The following is a 19,467-nucleotide window of genomic DNA, read 5'->3' on the forward strand; positions in this document are numbered from 1 at the left end:
TCTCGCTGCCATCTTTTGAGCAGCCGTACGCCTCTCAGAATATGTAGGCTTATGGAGATTGCTGATAGGCTATTTCATTCAGTAGGCTTGGGGAGAAAGAATGGGCTGGGGCGGAATGCAGTCGTTACACCCCGCTTTCTCCTAACGAATGTATTTTGTTGGTTTTTTTTAGGACACATCGTATGTTTCTTGATGCTGAGGAGGAATGACGTCCGCTGTTAAATCGCTCTTCCTCTTCCCCTTCTCTTCTCTCTTCTCTCAACTACTTTGTGGGGTTTTTGGCGGTGACGTCTTCCACAACTTTCCCGGTTCGTTCCGCGCTTGTACCCTTTCAACAGAGTTAAATAAGTATTCCTCTCTGCGCCTGTGCTTTCGTCTTTGTCGTGTAAACCTTCTTTTTCCCTTCTTTTTTCGAAAAGCGATAATACAACGGGCAAGCAAAACGAATCAAAAGAGTTTCCTTTTATTTTCTTTCTTCTTTCACTTGCCACCGTTGTTTCGCCGCTTTCCGTTCCACATTTGATCGTCCTGGACGCCTTTTTCTTGTTTTTCCTCAATGCCGGCTCAAAACACCATTAAGCAGATTCTCTCTCTTATTTCTACGGTCTCTTCACTCCTTTCGCTCCCGCGCGCGAAGGAAACAGCAGAAGAATACTTGTAACGGAGGGCATTTGAGCCACGAGCGGTATTCAAAAACATTCAGCTCTTTTCTGTTTTTTTCTTTTGCATTCTGATTGTAAGATACCCTTTTTTCTTGCTTTTTTGTTTTCGCTTTTCCTCAAATTGTCAACACGTTTCAAGATTGGTTCATTGAGGTACTACGTATTCTTTTGGTTTTTTATTTATATATATATTGTTATTTAAAGCTCCTTTTTTTGTTCTTTTTATTTCTCTCTCTCTTGCACTTTTTTTTTCCAGAACGAAAAAGATCTCAGATTGCTCGTTCAGACGGCGGCTTTCTTACACTACGCACGAGTTTAACTCCACAAACGTAGCAGAGTAAGAAAGCATTCGCTCTCGCCTACACAGAAGGGATTCCTCTCTCCCTCTCATCAAAAAGAATAATTGTCATAATAATAATATTCGAGAAGAAAAGCTTCTGCACGCTTTGTTTATTTTCCAGTTTCACACACATGCAAAGGAATCTATTTTTATACTTGAAATGTCGATTCAAAACCTCCCACCTCAGCGTATCCCGTACGACGGCGATTTTTTTATGACCGCCACCGCCCCTTTCCCCGTGAGGGACACCAAGCAGCAGCATCGGCTCTCGCACTTCTGCGGAGGCGAAATGGCCTTGACGAACCCGAATGTGATGGCGCACTGCTGGCGCGAAGAGGCGTATCAGAAGCGACTCTCCGCGGCGTGCCAGAAGTTGCGGTCCCGCTTGGTGTCGGCGACCTCGCTGCGGTTGATGCCGCACCTCGTAAAAGACCCGAACACGTCGCGCGAGTTGCGGTTTGGGGTCGGAAAAACCGCCGGAGCTGCAGCAGCGGAAGAGGTGGAGGTGGAGGCGGAGGCGGATGAGAAAGAAACGGACCCGGTGATCTCCGCGTACATGTCGGAGGCGTGTGTGTCGGAGCGCAGCCGCTACGTGGCCGACCTCACCGCACGCATCCAGGAGCGGGCGGGCCGGCGCGGCCGCCGCTCTCGCAGCGCGCGCCACGTCGCGGGGTCGCGCTCGCCGGGGTCCGGGACGACGGTGTCGGGGTGCGACTACACGGCCATTGCACGCACCTTTCAGTACGGCTGGCGACCGTCGTCTCCTGCGTGATGCCGCGGGCACGGCGCGGTGCCACACCGCGGTGGCGATCTGCAGAGCCGGTCTTTCAGCGGCGGTGGGCACGCGTCACAGTCGCCGTGCTACGCCGTGGTTCGTGTATAACGGACGTAGGTGCAAATACTTACGCTAATGCACATGCATGCTGTTTACATGCATATATATATGTAAACCACACACACACACACACACAGAGAAGAAACGTGTATATTCTCCGTGCTTGGAAGCATGCTTTGCAACCGTCTCGACATCCAGACCTGCGCTCTTCGTTGATCAAATGAACTTTGTCTCTCGCCCCCTCTTTTTTTTTCACCCCTCCCGCTTGCAGCGTTGTGTGTTGCGCTGGCTTGCTGTCTCTTCGTGCTCAAGGCACGTTTCTGCGTTATAGGTCGCTTAATCCTCAGACGTCGCGTGCGTTATCCCACTAGTCTGTTCGCTTATTGTTATTATTTTTCTTTTCGTCTCCTCCATGTCTCTCTCGTCTTTGTGTTTAATCTATGTTCAGCTGTCGTCGTGTGTGCCTGTGTGCCTGTGTGATATCGAGAAACGCGAAATGCTCATGCGCTCCACCACGCAGCGCTTCTCTTGCATTGTGAGTGCTTTCCCCAGCAACAACAAAAAAGCCTACAGTCACACAAAGTAGCCTTTCTTTTGCCTTTTTTTTTAGTAAAGCACCGCGTGAGCACCAACACAGAGAGAGAGAGAGAGATGAACACAATAGATTCGATATATTTTCCTTTTTTCCTTTTTTCTTTTTTTCATCGGATATCCACGGAGGTCTGAGGGAGGCAAGAGGTAATATATATATATATATATATGTAAAAAGAGAAGAGATTTATTTTATGACCGCTATGACTTTTGTGCCACCGTGAGTAAAACAGATAGCTTAAGGTAATGTACATATATATACATATATATATGTATTTTGTTGACTCCGCTTCTTTTCTCTTTTGTGGAAGGATGTACGCGTTGCGTAGGTTTTCTTCTCTCGATCTCATTTTTTTTTTCTTCCCTTGCCAAAGCGGTTAGCCAATTTCTTTTTTGAAAGGAAAGCCGAAGTAGACAGCTACCCGCTTCCCTAGCGCACTTCAAAAAAAGAAAAGAGAAAGCGTTTCGTTATTTTTGCTTTTGTTTTTATTCACCTCTACGTTTACTTTTTAAACCTCTTTGAAAGGGAGCTGTATTATACTCGACATTTTTGGTCATACAACCCTTTCTCTGCTATTTTCCTCAAGTTACTCTAAGTGGATGATGCTCACTCTGTAATTAAAGACACTTTAATGAGAGGGATGAGCTGTACGGTTACGTGGTTGCACTCAAGCGTTGTACCACCCTCTCCCCTATCACAAAAGCCTCTTTTATTTTTTTGCATTCGGTACTGTCTTCCAATTTTCCTTATTGTGTGTTTCGTTTCGTATTGTTCCGTGTTGGTTTTGCATAAAAGAGACTTTTTTTTGGTTATTGGCTCCTACGTACTCGATCTCTGTGAGTTGGGGTCCCTTTTATACAGAAATACATTAACAGATTTACTTTTCTTTTTATTATTTTCCATCTTGACGGCATTTCAAGGAGGGAATGAGAGGAAATAAGTTTTTTCTTTCTCCTTTTTTCTTCTTTCTCCCCTCACCACGTCGCTCGATTGGTTGCTCGTCCGCCCCCCAACCCCCACCCCCCAAAAACAGCACAAACAGCCGCAAATATGATTCTTCTATACGGCGTGCAGTGGGAGGGGAGGGGAACGACACTGCCCCAACAAGGACTGCGAATTCGCTGTTATGTTTCTTATCTTATCTTTTTCTTTACCGATTCTCTTCTTATTGAACTCCAACAACCGCACCTTTTCTTTTGCACGAGCGCGTTGTTACTATTTGTTTTTTTCTCACTTTCTGTTTTGTACTGTCTTTTGAGAATTATCTCTGTGGGATGGGAAGCCCCAATACTTTTTCGAGGCTGCTTTGCTTTTCGCAGTGACAACAAATAGGGAAAGGAAAGAGAAATAGTTGTCAGTCACATGATTTTTGAAAAAAAAAATAATATTTTTTGAAGCCTTTGCTCCTCCTTTACCGACCATTTCGTATTCCAATAATGATCAAGATACAGTTGCAGTGGTGCAAGTCCTCCATATCTGATCCACGGAATCGTTTATTTTTCTTTTCTCTTTTGTTTACCAATGGCGTTAGTGGTAGCTTTTTGTTGTTGGTGCAACCTCTCACCCACACCGAAGAATAAGAATAATAATAATATGTAACGCGGACCACAGCAGCGTGGAAGAGAGAAGCGAGTAAAGAATAATAATAACATCTCTGCGCTCTTCTTTTGCTAGAGTATCATGTATTTGTCTTGAGATTGCGCGCACTGCCTCTTCCAGTGGAGTACATCAAGGCAAATGAGTAGAGAGATAGCCTGCAAAGTCGTTAGAGCAATGGGAGTAAAACACAAAGCAAAAGGAAAATAAGAAAAATAAATTATCTTGATCCACAAAGCCTTTCTTTGTTCTCTCCTTCACGCAGATTGAGGACATGCCGACTCCGCTCCTTTTGACTTGCTCAAAGAAAAGATGTAAAGGAAGGTGACGAGCGTTTGATGCTTTGCGAGTCGGCGACCCCTGTCGTCAACAGGTGGGTAAATGGGGAAAATGAGAAAAGAGCAAAAATGAAAACTGTTACCTTTGCGTTATTCTCTGGCATACAAAACGTAAACAAGAATATTTTCTGTTTTCATTTCTATCGTAATATCGAAGGCAAATCAGAATAATAATGATAATAAGAAAACGAGCAGAAAAATATTTAAAAAGGACTTGTTGAGCTTCGACTGTCGGGACTTCTATCTTTTACGGGGTGGTTGAATGGAATCTGTCTTCCCATTTCATCTTTTTACCCCTCTTCCTCTCTTCCACATCTCGCGTGAGCAGCGAACTGTGGGTATGGGTCAGCCACATCGAATACCAGTGATTCTTGCCTGGTCATTCGAGTCACTTTGGTGACTTCATTTCATCTCATCATCTTCATTTTTCATCTCTTCCCTCGTCTTCTTCTCTTCATTTTGGACTTTTACTTCTTGCTATTCCCGACAACGGTGTCACATTTCTTTGTTCTTTTTCCTTTTCTTCCCGTCACGCATGCGTTATCACGTTTACAGCTTTTTGTTTTGTTTTATACATACATACTCTGCATGCGTGTGGGGTCGACTGCACTTCTGGTGTCCTGTGCGAGTGTGTAAGATACACATCAACTGCTTCTTCAAAAAACAATAGTAATTATTTTTTTCCTCTTCTGCTATCCCGCAGACGCCCCTGCTCCTTCTCTTTCTCTGCCCTCTCTGTCCCTCTCTGCACCTCTTCTCGTCTTTTTCCCCTCCATTTTTGGCGCACATACACCCACTCACCCGCACACGCACTAATTCCTTTTCCCCTTTTCTCTGTCTTTCAGCGTGCGGCTTCTTCTTCTTCTTTTTTTCCCCTTTCCTGGTACGTTGAGTGAGGTTTGAACTGTCATTTTTTCTTTTTACATTCTCGCAGAAGGGCGTCTATAGTCTTCTCTTTTTCTCTCTCCCTGTTTCGACGTCGGCGCTACCTTCTATGGTTCGCGATTTCTGTTGCCTCTCCACTTGTGTCTCTCCTTCCTTCCTGTTTGTGCTCTCTTTTCGCATCTCACAGTCAGCATTCCTCGGTGTAAAGGCTGCGGTGCGGTTTGATTTCTTTCTTCCCTTTTTTTGTGACATTTTTTTCTTTTCCCCGGATACTTCCTCTTCCGCTACCGTTCTCCATCCTCTCACGTTTCCGCAATCTTGGCTCCCTCCGGCGCGCCGGTAAACGCTTTTCATTGTTTGTTAGCCGCCGCACTTTCTTGACTCTCTTGACTTTCTTTTTCTCTTGCTGTGTTCATCCTGCTCTGAAATAGGCACCTCATTCTCCCCCTCCCCTCCCTTTTTTTTTCTCTGCCCTTTAGTTCTTGCCCGTTTGAATCACGAGGCTGAAGCTGCACAAGCCTGCTACATACAGGATAAGACAGTACGCCAAAGCCACACACAGTACCCGCCCCAATAGCCCCACGTTTGTCTCTCCCTCCATATATATTTTCCCCTTCCTTTGTTGTTCCCATTCGTGGTGTTACCTGTGCCCAGTCTCTCTTAAGGTTGTTTGGTTTACCCCCATTTTATCTTCACTTCAGCATTTCCTTGTATATGCTCTTCGAGTTTTTTTTTGTTTTGTTTCTTGTGTGGCTTTACGCATTCAAATCCTTGACTTTTGTTTTTATATTTGAGAGCACGCAGGTTGGCTCTTCGAGGAAGCTCCGATTCGTCTCTTCTCATCGAGCGAATTAAACCCGCTCGCGCGTGTGCAAGTACGTATGCATACATGTACCTGTCCAACTTTTCGTTTTCTGCACCTTCAGTCCTACTGACACGAAGGTATTGCTATTGTCCTTGTTACTATCTTCTCTTTTTTTTCCCTTTCGTTGGATTTGTCCGTATACAGTGAGGCCTCTCTCTCTCTTTATCAAGGAAGTTCCGTTGTGTCTGTGTGTGTGTGTGTCTGTGGTGTGTTGTAGCTGCCCCATCATAGGCTTCTCACCAAGCACGAGTCTCAACCTGTCATTTTCCTTCGATTTCTCTCCCCTTCTATTTTGCTTTATTATTATTATTGTTATTATATATCTCTATTTTCTGTTGTTACTCCTCCTGTCTTTTTGTGTTTCTTGAGCATTAGAGGGTGGTTCGTCAACTTGTGATTTACCGTTTTGTGTTTTGGACTCCTCATTTCGTTTTATTCTTTTTTAATAATAGTAATCGTCCGCATTCCGGTGTGTTTTTTGCTCTCTTTTCTTCTGTGCTTAGATATAGATATACTCATATTAAATCCAACCCCTTATAGTGTCTGTGTTTGCGCTATTGAACCCTTCTCCACCCCTGTTTTTTTTTTACTCTCTCCCCGTTCTGTTGTGCGTGTGTTTGTTGTGTCATCGTCGTGTCTTCTCCATCCTTTTCACTGTACCACAAATAAATATAAATAAATCAATCATCAACATCAACAACAGAAAAGTTTTTCTTCATTTGCAATTCTACGCGACGTTCCTTTCTTTTCTCCAGTGCGTGTTCGTGTTTTTTTTTCTTCTCTTTGTAGTTTACATTTTGCGCATTTACCCTTTTGTCAACCTTTCTATTTGTTGTTGTTATTATTATTATAGAAGCCTGTATTCCAGCCGACCACTCACCAGAAACAGCAGCAAAGCAGACGGCACGGTCTCTCCGCAAATATATATATTTTTAAAATATTCCTTCCCATTAGCGGTGCCAGTGTCCGCCCCTTTCTTCTTCTTAATGTTATTATTATTAGATCTTTTTCCGTTTTCCCCGTTTTCCCCGATTTCCCCATTTTCCCCTTACGCTTGCAGAACAACAACAAAAAAGAAGTTTGTCTTCTGTTTCGCAGGTTAGATTCACAAAGGTGTGTTGACAGCGTTGGTTTATATTTATATATTATCACACTTTACACCTTATTAGTTTTTATTCTTTATTTTGTTTAGTGCTAGTGGCAAATGCCTTCCAACACGCCACCCCCGCGGGCGCACAGGTCACGCACGGGCGAGCTTCTGCCCGACTCTCCGCAGCGCCTGCCTCAACTCGCGTCTGGCAGCAGCACCTCCACCTCCCCGCAAAAGCCACCGTCGTCCAGCGGCACTGGCAGCCTCGGCCCTCCCCTTCCATCGCATCGACCGCAACAGCGGCAGCCCTCGTCGCCACCCCACCAAACACATACCGGCGCTCTTCCGTACACGCCGTCGGCGCATTCGTCTCCACCTCGACCACCACCATCGCCACCACCGCTGCCACGCGCCACAGCGGCCACTACTACTACGAAGACGGCCACCACCATTACGGCTAATAATGCCGCAGGCAGCAGCAACGGCAGCATCGGCGGTGGCGGAGCAGGAATAAGGGAGGGTGCAGCCACAGTGCTACCACGCGCGCCGTTCGTCACGCCGTCCGTCAAGAACACGACCACGACACGCTCCTTCTTGCCACAGTGGGTGCACCTTAACTTTTCGACCCTCGCTGGTCTGCCATCTCTTTCTTCTTCTTCCCGTGTTGCCGGAGTATTGGGAGCCATGCCGGCACCGCTGGTTGCGCTGAACGAGCCCACGCCAGCTCAGGAGACAGCGCCCACTTCCACGCATCGTGTTGATGTCACACAATCTTTCAACGTGGAGGGCACCGAAGCGACGACATCTCTGGCCGCGCCGATAGTGGCGGAGCCGCAGCGCGGTGAGCCGCAGCGACAACAGAGCAAAGTAACAGACAACAACAGCGATGCGGAGGGAGAAGAAGAGAGCAAAGTTCCTGCTGCTGCCGCGGTGCAGACGTCCCCCCGAGTCCCGTCGTCGCTGGTTCTTGTGTTCCTGTTGGGGGTCGAGCATTCCTCTCTGGACTGCCGTCCTCGGACACGCTCTCATTCAACGCGGCACCCACTGCCTACCCGCCACCGCTGCTGCGCGTCGCCTCCACCGCCACCGCAACTGCCCTGCACAACTCCGTCGATGGCCTCGCTCCGCTGATTGAGTGGGTGCCGGTGCCGGGCTGGGACGACACCGAAATGTGCCGTGGCGGGGGCGGGGGCTACTTCAAGGCCGACGCCGCGACGGGCAGGACGTATCGTGTGAACTGGGTGCGTCCGCGCGACTTCTCGCGGCCGCCAACGATCAGCTCCTCTGGTGCTGCCACGCCGGCGTCGTCCAGCCCACTGCAGGTGAATGTGCTGGCCAGCGAACTCGATGCGGCGACGGGTGCGGTCGTGCACGTGATCCAAGCCGTCGATTATCTCGATCAGCCACCACTGTCACGGCAAGCGCTGCAGCCGCCACCGCCGATAGAACACGCGCACCGACATCTCCAGTTCGATGTGCCGCTGCTCGATACGGCGGTGTCGACGCCGAAGAACGTTGCTCGTGCAAAGCTGACCGGCACCGCCACACCGTCCGCGGAGACTTCGTCAGTAGCCGTGCGTGACACCGTGGCCGCCGTCGGCATCACAGAGGAGGGAAAAATGGCTTCCGCAGGAGGAGGAAGAGGCACACCAAACCGCCGTGCTGCGGGTGCTTTCCATGATCCACAGCGCTCGGCCGGCCCAACCCGACGCACTCCCCTGGCTGCCGCGCCTTCCTTCCCGCTGGACACACCAGCCCCTCGCTCCAGCACCGATTGCGAGAATCCTGCAATCGCCCTCGACGCGGACCACGGCGCGACGTCCGCGTCGTGCGTGTTTCAATGGCTCGGCTCGTCTAATAGAGTCGGAGAGGCGAGCCGCAGCGATGAAGCCGCCGCAGCGCCGTTCTGCGTCCCGCCAGAGGCGATGCTGCGGCGAAGTCTGCCCGTGACGAGCGACGGCTACGACGTGTACGACTGCAGTGTCTTTATGGGTGTGCGAAAGGATGGGACGGTGTCCGTGGTGATGCTGGGGCCCTACCCCGATCGTCTGGCTCTCACACCGCGACCTGTCTTGCCGCCACCACCGCCACCGCAGCAACTGCATCAACACCACGCTTCTGTGGTGGATGACCAACGGCAAGCCCAAACGTGGCCCTGCGCTTCCCCTCCGCACTCGCCCACTTCTCCCCCACCACCACAGGGGCGTCGACGGCATCAACAGCAGCACCAGCCACGAAGACCTTCGATCAGCACGTCCCCGGCGGCGCGCCGACGGCCGGCGTCTCCACAGACCTCCTCGCGCACCACGGCGCCGATGACAGGTGCCGTCGCCGTTGCTTCTCCTCCTCCTGCAACTGCCACAGCAACTGCTACTGCGGCGACGACCACGGCGAGAAACACATCGGGTGTGTTTGGGCTGTTGAGCAGCACATTTGGTTTTACTCGCACCCCCCACGTCCTTCAACCGCCGCCGCTGCCGGAGCGGCTGCCACCGCCATCGGCGGTGTCCTCGACGCCCCGTCGCAGAGGCGGCACCTTTGACGTTCCACCGCGGCCCGACATCGATCGTGATCGCGACGCGACGCCGTTGAACCCCGCCCGGCAGGGGGTGGTCGTCGTGCCGCCGCCGCTTCCGCCGTCGCACTCGCAGGGGACAGCGTTGCTGTGGTCACCGCTTGCACCGACCGGCCTGACCACCACCTCCGCGTTGGTGAACAGCCGAACAGGGAGTGGCGGAGGACCGCCACTGGCGCCCCCGGCTCCTTCTCACAACCTTTCTGCCTTCCCAGCCGACGCCATCCAGTCGCCCCGCGAACCGCAGGCAGCCACGTTAAAACCGACGCCGCCAACCACGACGACGACGACGGCCGCCACCACCACGACTGTAGCAAACCTCGACATTTCTGCCTTTGTGGAAGCGGCGGCGAGGGCACATGGACAATCACCACCACTGCCATTCGCAGCAGCAACACTACCAGTCGTGTCCGTCTCGCCGACCACCACGACTCCCACCGCCGGGCAAAGTACGCTATTCTCGTTGTCGCACCGAGCAAGGTCCTCGTCGTACCGCACGCCGGTGACGGCAGATGTAGTGCCACCCACGAAGCCCCCACCCCACCTCTCCGTTGTTGCGCTGTCCTTGGCGGATGCCATGAACCCACTGCAGCCGACCAGTAAGACCACATCGAACTCGCTTCTCCCTGGTTGGTGTCTGCACCTGGCGGATGCCCTGCTCACCCCCTGCTCCATCCGGGCCAGCTACCCCTCTCTCCAGTCTCCACAGGATCGGCCATCGCGACATCCACCACCGCCGCAGCCGCAACAGCCGCCATCCGCGCCGACGCCCACGTCGCGGGCACCACCACCACCGCGGCCACCACCGCGGGCAGTGATGTGGACAGCAAGATGTGGAGCGTGGAGACGCGCAACGGGGTGCCGATTGGGTGGACGCTGAAGGCCGTGACGGTAGCCGAGCGTGCGGCCGTGGCAGCGGCGGGGAAGCCTCCCACCCACAACAACCCAGAAGCCGCACCGTCGTCGTCTACGCGCTCCGCTTCGCAGGGCCAGGATGACTTGACCACGCTCTCTTCGCTCCTTCCGTTTTCTTTGCCCATACCTGACGTGGCGTCGGCGCCGCCGGTGAAGGCGTCGTTCCTGCTGGCGGTGAGTCCACCCGGGGCGGACGTCGACATGGAAGCAGAGGTGGCGGCGGTGGCGGAGGGCGACGGGACAGCTGGAAGGACGATAAGCTATGAGGCCGGCATTACGGCGGCGCTCCCCTCAACGCAAAGTCCTTCCACGTCCCCCGCAATACACCCAACGCAACAGCCGCCGCCGCCGCAGCAGCGATGCCTCCCTCGCACCTCCATCGTCACCCACAGCGGCCTCAACTTCCAGGAAAGCGTCAACGAGATCGGCGCCCACGTCTCGACCGGCGTGCCCCACCGACGCCCCTCCAACGACGTCGAGGCGCTCGTGAACGCGTCGGCGACGAGCGCGGTGACCGTGCCCGCTGCAGGACCCTACGCCGTCGCGTACCGCACACCGACGATGGCTACGGCGAATACAACGATGACTACGACGACCAACAAGAATGATGATGATGATGACGGCCCCTCGCCTCCGCAGCTGCAGGCCACATCGAATGCCGCCTCCACGCCTCTCACCACGGCACAGGCGCGGCTGCGCACCCGAAGCGTCGACCTCTCCACCGCTCTGACTTTAAGTCAGTTCCAACACTACCACGAGCAGCAGCAGCGGCGTCAGCGGAGGCAGCGGGCAGCGACGGCAGCGGAGCCACCGCAGACGCTGCTGCTACTGCGTGGTGATGCTGTCGATGATGGCGGCGGCGGCGGAGGACCTCCACCTCCGCGGATGTTCTCTACGCAAGCTTCGGGACACGGCACGCCGACATTTGCACCGGAGCTCGCAGCGTCCCGCGGCACGGCGAGCGGTGGGACCGGCATCGTGGCATCCCTCGAAGATGCTGCGGCTGCGGCTGCGGCGGCAGATGACGACTCGGGGGAGCCGGCGCCGCGCTCCACCCGCGCGTCGGTTTTTATTTTTCCCGACATCGGAGAAGGCCGGACCGCCGGTCAGACGGAGGGTGCCGCGGAGGTGACGAACGTGGCCTGCACGGAGGCCCCCATTCTTACTTCGACAAGGAGTACGGCGGTGAGCGCGCGGCAGACGCTGCCGGTTCCCGTCGAGCAGGAGGGCAGAATCGGGAAAGCAACGTTGCAGCAGCCGTCGATTGTGCCAGAGAAGCACACGCCGTCTTCCCTTGTGGCGGACTTGGCGGCGAGTGCGCAGGCGATAGAGAGCGGGGCCGAGAATCAACCATGACCGCCGCCGCAGCAGGAACAGCAGCAGCAGCCGTTGGCGGCGGGCTCAAGCGCTCCTCACATTCCACGAAGACCAGCGACGCAGCATGCTCCGCAGCATGCTCCGCAGCAAGGCCGGCCACTCATGCACTCCAACAGGTGAAGATGAGGCTTTGCAACGGACACGTACATACCGCACCTAGCGAAAGGAATGGAAGGACTGGAGGAGAAGTACAGCTGCGGCGTAGGGGTGTTGTTATGCTTATCGCAATTTGTGTTTAACGTTTTGAGTGTTCTCATACGAATGTGCGAGAGGTGTCTGTATCCGCATTCTTGCGGTTTTTGACGGCGCCACTTTTCTCTTTTCTTCTCTCTTCTCACTGGGATGTGGATGGCTGGTACTATTTGATTCCTGCTGGCGCTGTCTTTTACTAGCAGCAGGGGCCTCTTTAGAAAAATGTTTACAGCTGTCCTGCTTCTCTCTTCTTCTTTCGTGTCTGTCTGTGTGTGTATGTGTCGACTTCGCCGGAGGTGTCCAACGAGTTCTTCTGTACTTTTTCCTTTTTTTTTGATAGTTTACGAAAAGAATGGAATGATGAAAAGAGTAAGAATGATACGAGGAGGATGAGGAGCAATGGCTCCGACGTTTGCTGATGACATGATTTCTACCTCTACTACTCTCCCTCGCTCTTCTTCTTCTCCTTATCTTTGGAACTTGCAGAACCAAAGTTCTCACACAACTTTTGAGTTTTTTCTTTTCCACCCACCCACCCCCGTGGTTGCCCACCACGACAGGGATCCTTGGGTTTAACCAATTCAACCACCCTTGTTTGCCACTTCGTTAGCAGTGCCACCAATTAGAAAAAATGGGAAAAAAGGAAATCGCCAAGTCCAGTGCACCATCGTCCCCTGACGTTGTAGGGAGTAAGTTTGGCAGCGGGACGCTGCGCGGGGTGAATATATAATATGTTGGAAGTTCATCGCGAGTATGGAGCGTGGAATCATGTCTCAGCTAATGCATCTCTCTCGGACTCTTTGCACCTCTCGATTCTTCTATTCTTTTTCTCGAAGCTGGCAAGTTTAGGATTGCGAGCCTCTTTCTTTCTCGCCTTCAAAAAAAATATATATTTACACGCATGTTTCCTTCTGCATGTACGAGGAGGAAATTGGCAACGATCAAGGCAAAGAAGCTGCTTGTCATCCGTTTTTGTTTACTCCTATCGCCGTTATGTTGGTGCCTCTTCCCACACGCAGTGGCCCTCATTTTTTCCCCCTTTCTTTGCGTCGGTTCGACTCACGAAATGTAGAAGCAAAAGAAAGCAGGTTGGCTTGCGTGAGCTTCTGTTGTGTCGAACGCATTCATATGTAGTTATCTGAAAAGTGTGTGATTGCCTGAACAAAGAAAACACACACACACACAAACCTTGCCTCCTCCTTCTTTGGCGAGTGTTTATGATTCAATTAGATTGCATGTCCTTTTTTTTTTATTCCTTCGTGGTATTTCTTAGATACATCCTGTTCCTTCTCAGGTAACCCACCACTACCACCAACAAAAAAAACCCGTCCTGTGTCTCCCTCTCCTTTTTTATCGTTGCTGTTATCCATTTCTACTTCATCCTCCACGCACTGCAATGACCGCTATCAGCCTTTTCTCCTTTTCTCCTCTTCTCCTTTTTGTCCTTCGACTTCTCCGGTTCGTTAAACGGTGCTGCCTCACTGCAATTTTTCTTTTCTCCCTTTTTCTTTCTTCCTCTGTGGCGGCCTACGCGTGTGTTCCACCCTCGCGCCGCTTTCCCTTCTTTCTTTTACGATACAAGAGCACAACGACACAAAGAGAGAAGCGAGGCAAAAAAACCTGTCTTGCTCTGTGTTGTCGGCTAACTCGGGTGGTATTCGTTTTCTCCCTTTCTGTTAGTGTATACAGCACGTTCATATTCATATAAAGATATATTTGTATATGTGCCATTGTTCTTGTCGGTGTGTGGGGCCTGTGTGCGTGTGCGTACGGCTGCCCATTCGAGGACTACAGTACCCCTCATGCGTGTTTCTTTCTCCTACTTCCTCGTGGCAAGAGTGAACACAAAGGAAAAGACCTCACATGCACCACCGCACGTACATCACACACCCCCACACACCCACTGCAGGGACAACCTCGTGACGCTACCGTGGAGGTGCGTTTCGGAAAGCCGCACACTCGCACACGCAAAAGAAAATACTAGTATAACAATAATAATACTAACAGCGGTACAACCGCGCGGTGCACCCGACACACACCCAAATAAATACGAGCAGGATGTTCTTATTCGTCTTCTCCCTTTTTTTTTTTGAAATTTCAGCAGGCTTGAAATCCAACGAAGGGGAATCCTCAAATAAAACAATAATAGTAATACTAATAAAAGAAATCGCATGTTATCACAAGTTTCGCATCATTGAAGGCAAACACACGAACGAAGAGGGGCACGCCGTCGTTCTTTGTTCGACTCAATGGTAGGTGATGCCAACGGTGGGTGTGGTGTGTGGGGGTGGGGTGCTGCGACACCCACGTGTACCTACGCGTTGTGGTCTGCTGCTGGACGTTTTTAGCGCGCTACGTCGAGCACTTCCCCTCGCTCGTGTGCGTCTTCCTTCTCGCTCTCACAACTTAAAAGAAGAAAGAAAAAAGAGACAATTACGACAACCCTCCTTTTTAATTTAAAACGTCGTTTTTTTTAGCCGACCACACGCGCGCAAGGTGTCGCACGCACCGCACGGTGCCACCATCCAACTCCCTTCCATTTTCAATTTTTTCCCCAACTCTCTCCTGTTCTCTTTCCCCTCATCTCGCTCTTCCTCTCACGGTAATGCGCATCAACACAATCAACAATAAAAAACAGACATAGACGACCAGAAAACTTGAAAAAGAAAAGAGTTTGTCGAGCAGCATTAGATCAAAAGACGGCGAAGGGGGTTTCCCAGAAAGCGCTTCACACACTCACGCACACACACACAGCGCGCTGTCGTCGGCGCCCCCTCGTTTTTATTATTATTTCGCTTTGTTTTGCTGCCGCTGTAGATCCATCTCTTTTCTTTTCTCTTCTCGCTTGTCTTCTTCGAAAAAATTGCGCCTCTTTGCCGTGCGTTCGCATTCAACAGGTGCGAGCCGTCCTGTCTTCCGCAAATATCGTTTTAACACTTTCCTTTCCCGTTCGCTGTGGTCACCCCCTCCTCTTCGTAAATGTGCTCTGTCAGCTCTTTTGTGAAGCCAAAAATATATATATATATAATAACTGAATAATTGGACGTTGGTAGCTCCTGTTTAGTCTTCTGCGTTCACAGTTTGTGGATTTCCTTTTCTTCTTTTCATTGGAGCGTTCAGTGGTGCAGCTGTGCACACGCACACACACGCACTCATACAAATATACAGACATTCGAACCCGGTAGTTCTTTCTCCCCTTGGGGGAACAGGTCAGAAGAGAGGTGATCGAGAGGGGCGACACTGTCATCTCTTTTGTCTCGTTCTTCATCATATCGATTCCTTTTTTCCCCTCGCCTTTTTGTTTTTTTTCTGGCTACAGCTCCCGCTTCGACGATATCCTGAAAGGGGCTGCTGGATCTTCTTCTTTCTTACCTTTGCCCTCGTTTTTTTTTCCTTTTGTTTTCTCCTTCTCTTGTTCCGAGTACTTACATCGAGTTGCGTAGCGTTGCTGATTTGCTTTTTTCCCTCCTTTGCTTTTTCTTGGTGGTGTTCGAACCCGCCTGACTTCCGAATCCGCAACACATCGGTCTCTGTGCTTTCGTTGCTCTCGTGGAATCCTCCTGCCCCCCTCCCTTCAACGTATATATATATATATATATATATCTTGGTATACATACATACACATTGGCTTCCTCTCTTCTTTCCTTTTTTGTAGATTTCGTTTTTACTGTTCTCTCCGTCTTTCTTTTCCCTTTTGACTTTTAAAAGAACCCTCAAAAGTAGTTAACTTTACAAAAGGAGGTGTTTTTAACGTCTGTGTGAATAATAACGGTGGGTTGGAGTACGAGAGGAATCGCGCGGAGTTCTTTGCAACGGCGAAGCCTTCGTTGCGAAGGCAACCATACCGAAGGCACATACATATATACAGCTATATACACACCAACTCACGACTAAAAATACTTCCTTTTTTTTTTTAAGAATCAGGAGAGATCACAACGCCAGGCTACATATATATATTGTAGCTTCTTTACCTGTTTTTTTTTTTTTCATTGTCCAGGTGTGTCGTCGATTGCGCTCTGTCAGCCGAATCCACACAGCACATAGGGTTGTTGAGCGGCGACCTTGACAGTAAAAAAAAAAAGAAAGAAAAAAGAAGACCGAGCAAGGGCGCGCGTATATGTATCGAATTACCCTCACTGCTCTGATCATCCCTTTTCCCCTTTTCCCGATAGTGTTTCGTTTTCTGTTTTCGCCGTCTAACTCTTTTCCTCGTGATCTCAACAACAACAAAAGTTTTTTTTTTCTTTCTCTGTTTAAATAATACTTTTCTTTTAGCGTGCCGTGCTGGAGTGCATCTACCAAAGTGGGCACCTTGACTTCTCTCTTTTTTCCACCGCGGGACTTTTCCACCCTGTCGTCCGATCCACACCTTTTACGGAGGTAAAAAGAGGAAAGGAATTGTCTCTGCGTGTATACACGCCTACTTCTCTGCCGTTTTGTCTTTTTCCTTTTTTTTGCGTTCTTCAGCATCGCAGCTTGCAGCTGCAATACATCACTAAAAGAAAAAGCAAAGCCTACTGCCCGACAAAAACAGCTGCAACAACGCCTCATATATATAGAAGCGTAAGTTTCGTTGACTAATATGAATAATAAAAAGAATAGAGTTGAAAGGCATCTTGAACATTACGCGACGATAGTATCCCTTTTTATTTCCTCCTAAATCGTCTTTTGTTTTTATTCGTGCCTTTTCTGATTTTCTTTTGAGTTGAACGCGTCTTTTCCCTCCCTTTTTTTTTGGTTATTTCGAGCCGATGCACCAAAGGTACCGCACAGACAACGTCCACGAGTCGCTCCCGGGAGGCATCCCGCCGCCGTCACCGCCGCCTCCACCTCAGCGAACTCCGCCGTCCGCCTCGCTGATCACTCCACGTACGCTCTCCACCCCTCCGACGCCTCGCCTTCACTGCCCAACCGCACCGGCGCGGAGCTCGCTACGGAGCAAACGACTACCACAACAGACACCGCAGCAACAGAGACAACACCAGAAGAAGGACGGTGATGCGCCGGTGGCTTCTGCTCGTGCACCGACGTGTCAGAACGACTTTACCTCCACGTCCGAGGTGTTGTCGGGGGCGTTGAGCGCTTCTGCGGACGGCGGCGCTGCTGCTGCTGCTGCTGTGCAAGTCTGCACGCCGCCGCTGTCTTCTTCTAGCGCTCGTTGGGCCTCTGTTGCCACGCTGGATCTTCCGGCAGCGGAGCCGTCGTCGATGACACAAACCGGCGGGACAACAACTGTCGCTACTACAACGCAGATGGGGGGGACACCGTCACGCACCTTCGCCAGCACGACACCGTTCGCATCACCACCACCGCAGCGGCAGCCGCACGCATCAGCCGCTGCTGCGCCGTCGGCCCCATCCACGCCTCTGTCAGCGCGGCGTCGTCAGTGGACTTCGCCACCGCCGTCGCAGGCGCTGCTGCCGTCGTGGGTACACGCTTTCTGCGACCACCTCAGCGGGCGTCTACCCGCCCCCCCCGCGCAGGTGTTCCGGGCAGCCCCTGCGTACGCGGCGGGTGCGCGGGGCGGCGGCAGAGACGGCGGTGGGGAGGTGGCATCGCTGCGCGTCGAGGGCAACGAGTCGCTTCGCAGCTTGTCCCCCTCGTCACCGCAGCCTCCCTTCACACGTGAAAGGCAGCTGCGCTTCACCGTGAACAACGACGACGACGAAGGGACGTATGGGAGGTCCTTCCCACAACCGGCGCACAGCAGCAGCAGCAGCGACAGCACACCGACGCACAACCGCACCGGCGTCGTACCGCCTTTCTCCTCCTCCCCCACATCCTTCAATGGAAGCTTGTACGCCGTGGATGATCGACGCACCACTGCAGACGCGCTCCTCTGCACCTTTGCCAGCGCCAGAGCGGTGCAGCAGCGGTGGGCGGCCCCGCACTTGCTTCTTTCCAATCGTACAGAGGAGCTGTCCCGGCAGGCAACGGTCGACGTGGCGGGGAGCTCCGTCTCGCTCGTGGCGGAGGCGGCGGATCGTCAAGTAGACGCACCCGCTCACGCGTCGTTGTTCGGCGCCGTCCGCTCGACACCGCGGCGACGTGGCTGGCGGCTGGAGCGGGCGGTGCAACCACCATCGTTGCACGCGATGGGTGATGACACGACGGAGAAGCGCGCGCGTGCCTCCCTCTACGCGGCGGACCAGATGGGTAAATCAGAGTCGCTCGTCTGCCCTCCACCGACGGGACGCTAAAGTGTCGGAGGGAAGAAGAATAGATCACAAAAAGCGCGGTGGTGTGCTGATCCTCGAACTGAAACATTATTTATCTCTTTTGTTTTGAGGAGGTTATTCTTCCCTTCCCTTCCCTCTCTTCTATTCTCATTCCTCTGTATAGATCGTATGTATGTTTAGTCTTGAATTTTTTTCCCCCTCTTCCCTTTTTTGTTTGTTTCTTCGTCGTTTGCTCTGACGAGCTTGCAGGATCGTATATACAATTACTACTACTACAACTACTACTACTCAAATCTTCTATGTAACTTCGGACCTTTCTAAACGGAGTTTCCTTTTTTTTTAAATATTATTATTTCAAACCTCCCGCACTTTGGTGTCGCCGCCTGAATTACGGAGCCGCATCATCGCCAAAATCGTTAACACTAACTAAAGAAAACCAACGTACACACAAACAAAAGGGCAACCGCACGTGCATTACAGGTTTACGCACACGTGACGCACCCGCCGCGCAGACATGGCTCCTCTCAGTGGAGTGAGCGGGCTGCGCTGTGAGTTCTACTATTGCTATGCCAGCATCAAGAGAAACAGAAAGCAGAACAACGACGGCAACGGCGACAGCCAATCGTGTGAACAGAATCGTCCTTTCAAGGATTTCGAACCGCCACGATCACGACACACGCTGTATGTGTGTGTGTGTGCTCTCTCCTTCCTTGACTGGGCTTCTCACTTGCCTCCATTGCGTCTGTTCCCCTCCCTCCTTTCTCTTTTCCTCCTTCCACACCTCTTCCACCATTTGGGCTGCCGTACCCAACACACACAAACATCTGTCCATCCATAAAAGCAAAGAAGAGGAATACCCGAGCGGAGCACTCACGTAACCGCACCACCAGATAGCTTAAGCCACCAAGAAGGGAAACAAAAGGAAGCGTCCCTCCCTTTTCCGTTTCTCTTTTTTTTTTCTCTGGGAGGTGAAGAGCAGTTGTATTGATACAAAAACCTCCCCACAGCTGTCCCACAGCGAGGAGT

At 51.6% G+C, this 19,467-nt stretch overlaps 5 protein-coding genes across 5 annotated transcripts; all 5 read left to right on the forward strand.

The window, feature by feature from the left end:
- Positions 1-336: 336 nt before the first annotated feature.
- ABB37_08293 (hypothetical protein) lies at positions 337-1,774 on the forward strand (the record flags this gene model as incomplete). The annotated part of the gene is made up of 1 exon (XM_015807248.1): positions 337-1,774. The coding sequence occupies exon 1, from the start codon at positions 1,163-1,165 to the stop codon at positions 1,772-1,774; it is 612 nt and encodes a 203-aa protein (XP_015654197.1). The 5' UTR covers positions 337-1,162.
- A 3,143-nt stretch (positions 1,775-4,917) lies between these two features.
- Positions 4,918-10,658, forward strand: ABB37_08294 (hypothetical protein; the record flags this gene model as incomplete). The annotated part of the gene is made up of 1 exon (XM_015807249.1): positions 4,918-10,658. The coding sequence occupies exon 1, from the start codon at positions 8,373-8,375 to the stop codon at positions 10,656-10,658; it is 2,286 nt and encodes a 761-aa protein (XP_015654198.1). The 5' UTR covers positions 4,918-8,372.
- A 236-nt stretch (positions 10,659-10,894) lies between these two features.
- Positions 10,895-12,049, forward strand: ABB37_08295 (hypothetical protein; the record flags this gene model as incomplete). The annotated part of the gene is made up of 1 exon (XM_015807250.1): positions 10,895-12,049. One exon carries the CDS (start codon positions 10,895-10,897, stop codon positions 12,047-12,049), a length of 1,155 nt encoding a protein of 384 aa, XP_015654199.1.
- A 944-nt stretch (positions 12,050-12,993) lies between these two features.
- Positions 12,994-13,404, forward strand: ABB37_08296 (hypothetical protein; the record flags this gene model as incomplete). Its single annotated transcript, XM_015807251.1, has 1 exon — positions 12,994-13,404. The coding sequence occupies one exon, from the start codon at positions 12,994-12,996 to the stop codon at positions 13,402-13,404; it is 411 nt and encodes a 136-aa protein (XP_015654200.1).
- Positions 13,405-14,898: 1,494 nt separating this feature from the next.
- ABB37_08297 (hypothetical protein) lies at positions 14,899-18,462 on the forward strand (the record flags this gene model as incomplete). The annotated part of the gene is made up of 1 exon (XM_015807252.1): positions 14,899-18,462. Exon 1 carries the CDS (start codon positions 17,014-17,016, stop codon positions 18,460-18,462), a length of 1,449 nt encoding a protein of 482 aa, XP_015654201.1. The 5' UTR covers positions 14,899-17,013.
- Between the last annotated feature and the right edge of the window lie 1,005 nt (positions 18,463-19,467).

Source organism: Leptomonas pyrrhocoris (genome assembly GCF_001293395.1).
Source record: "Leptomonas pyrrhocoris isolate H10 chromosome Unknown, whole genome shotgun sequence".
In the NCBI taxonomy this organism is placed as follows: Eukaryota; Euglenozoa; class Kinetoplastea; order Trypanosomatida; family Trypanosomatidae; genus Leptomonas; species Leptomonas pyrrhocoris.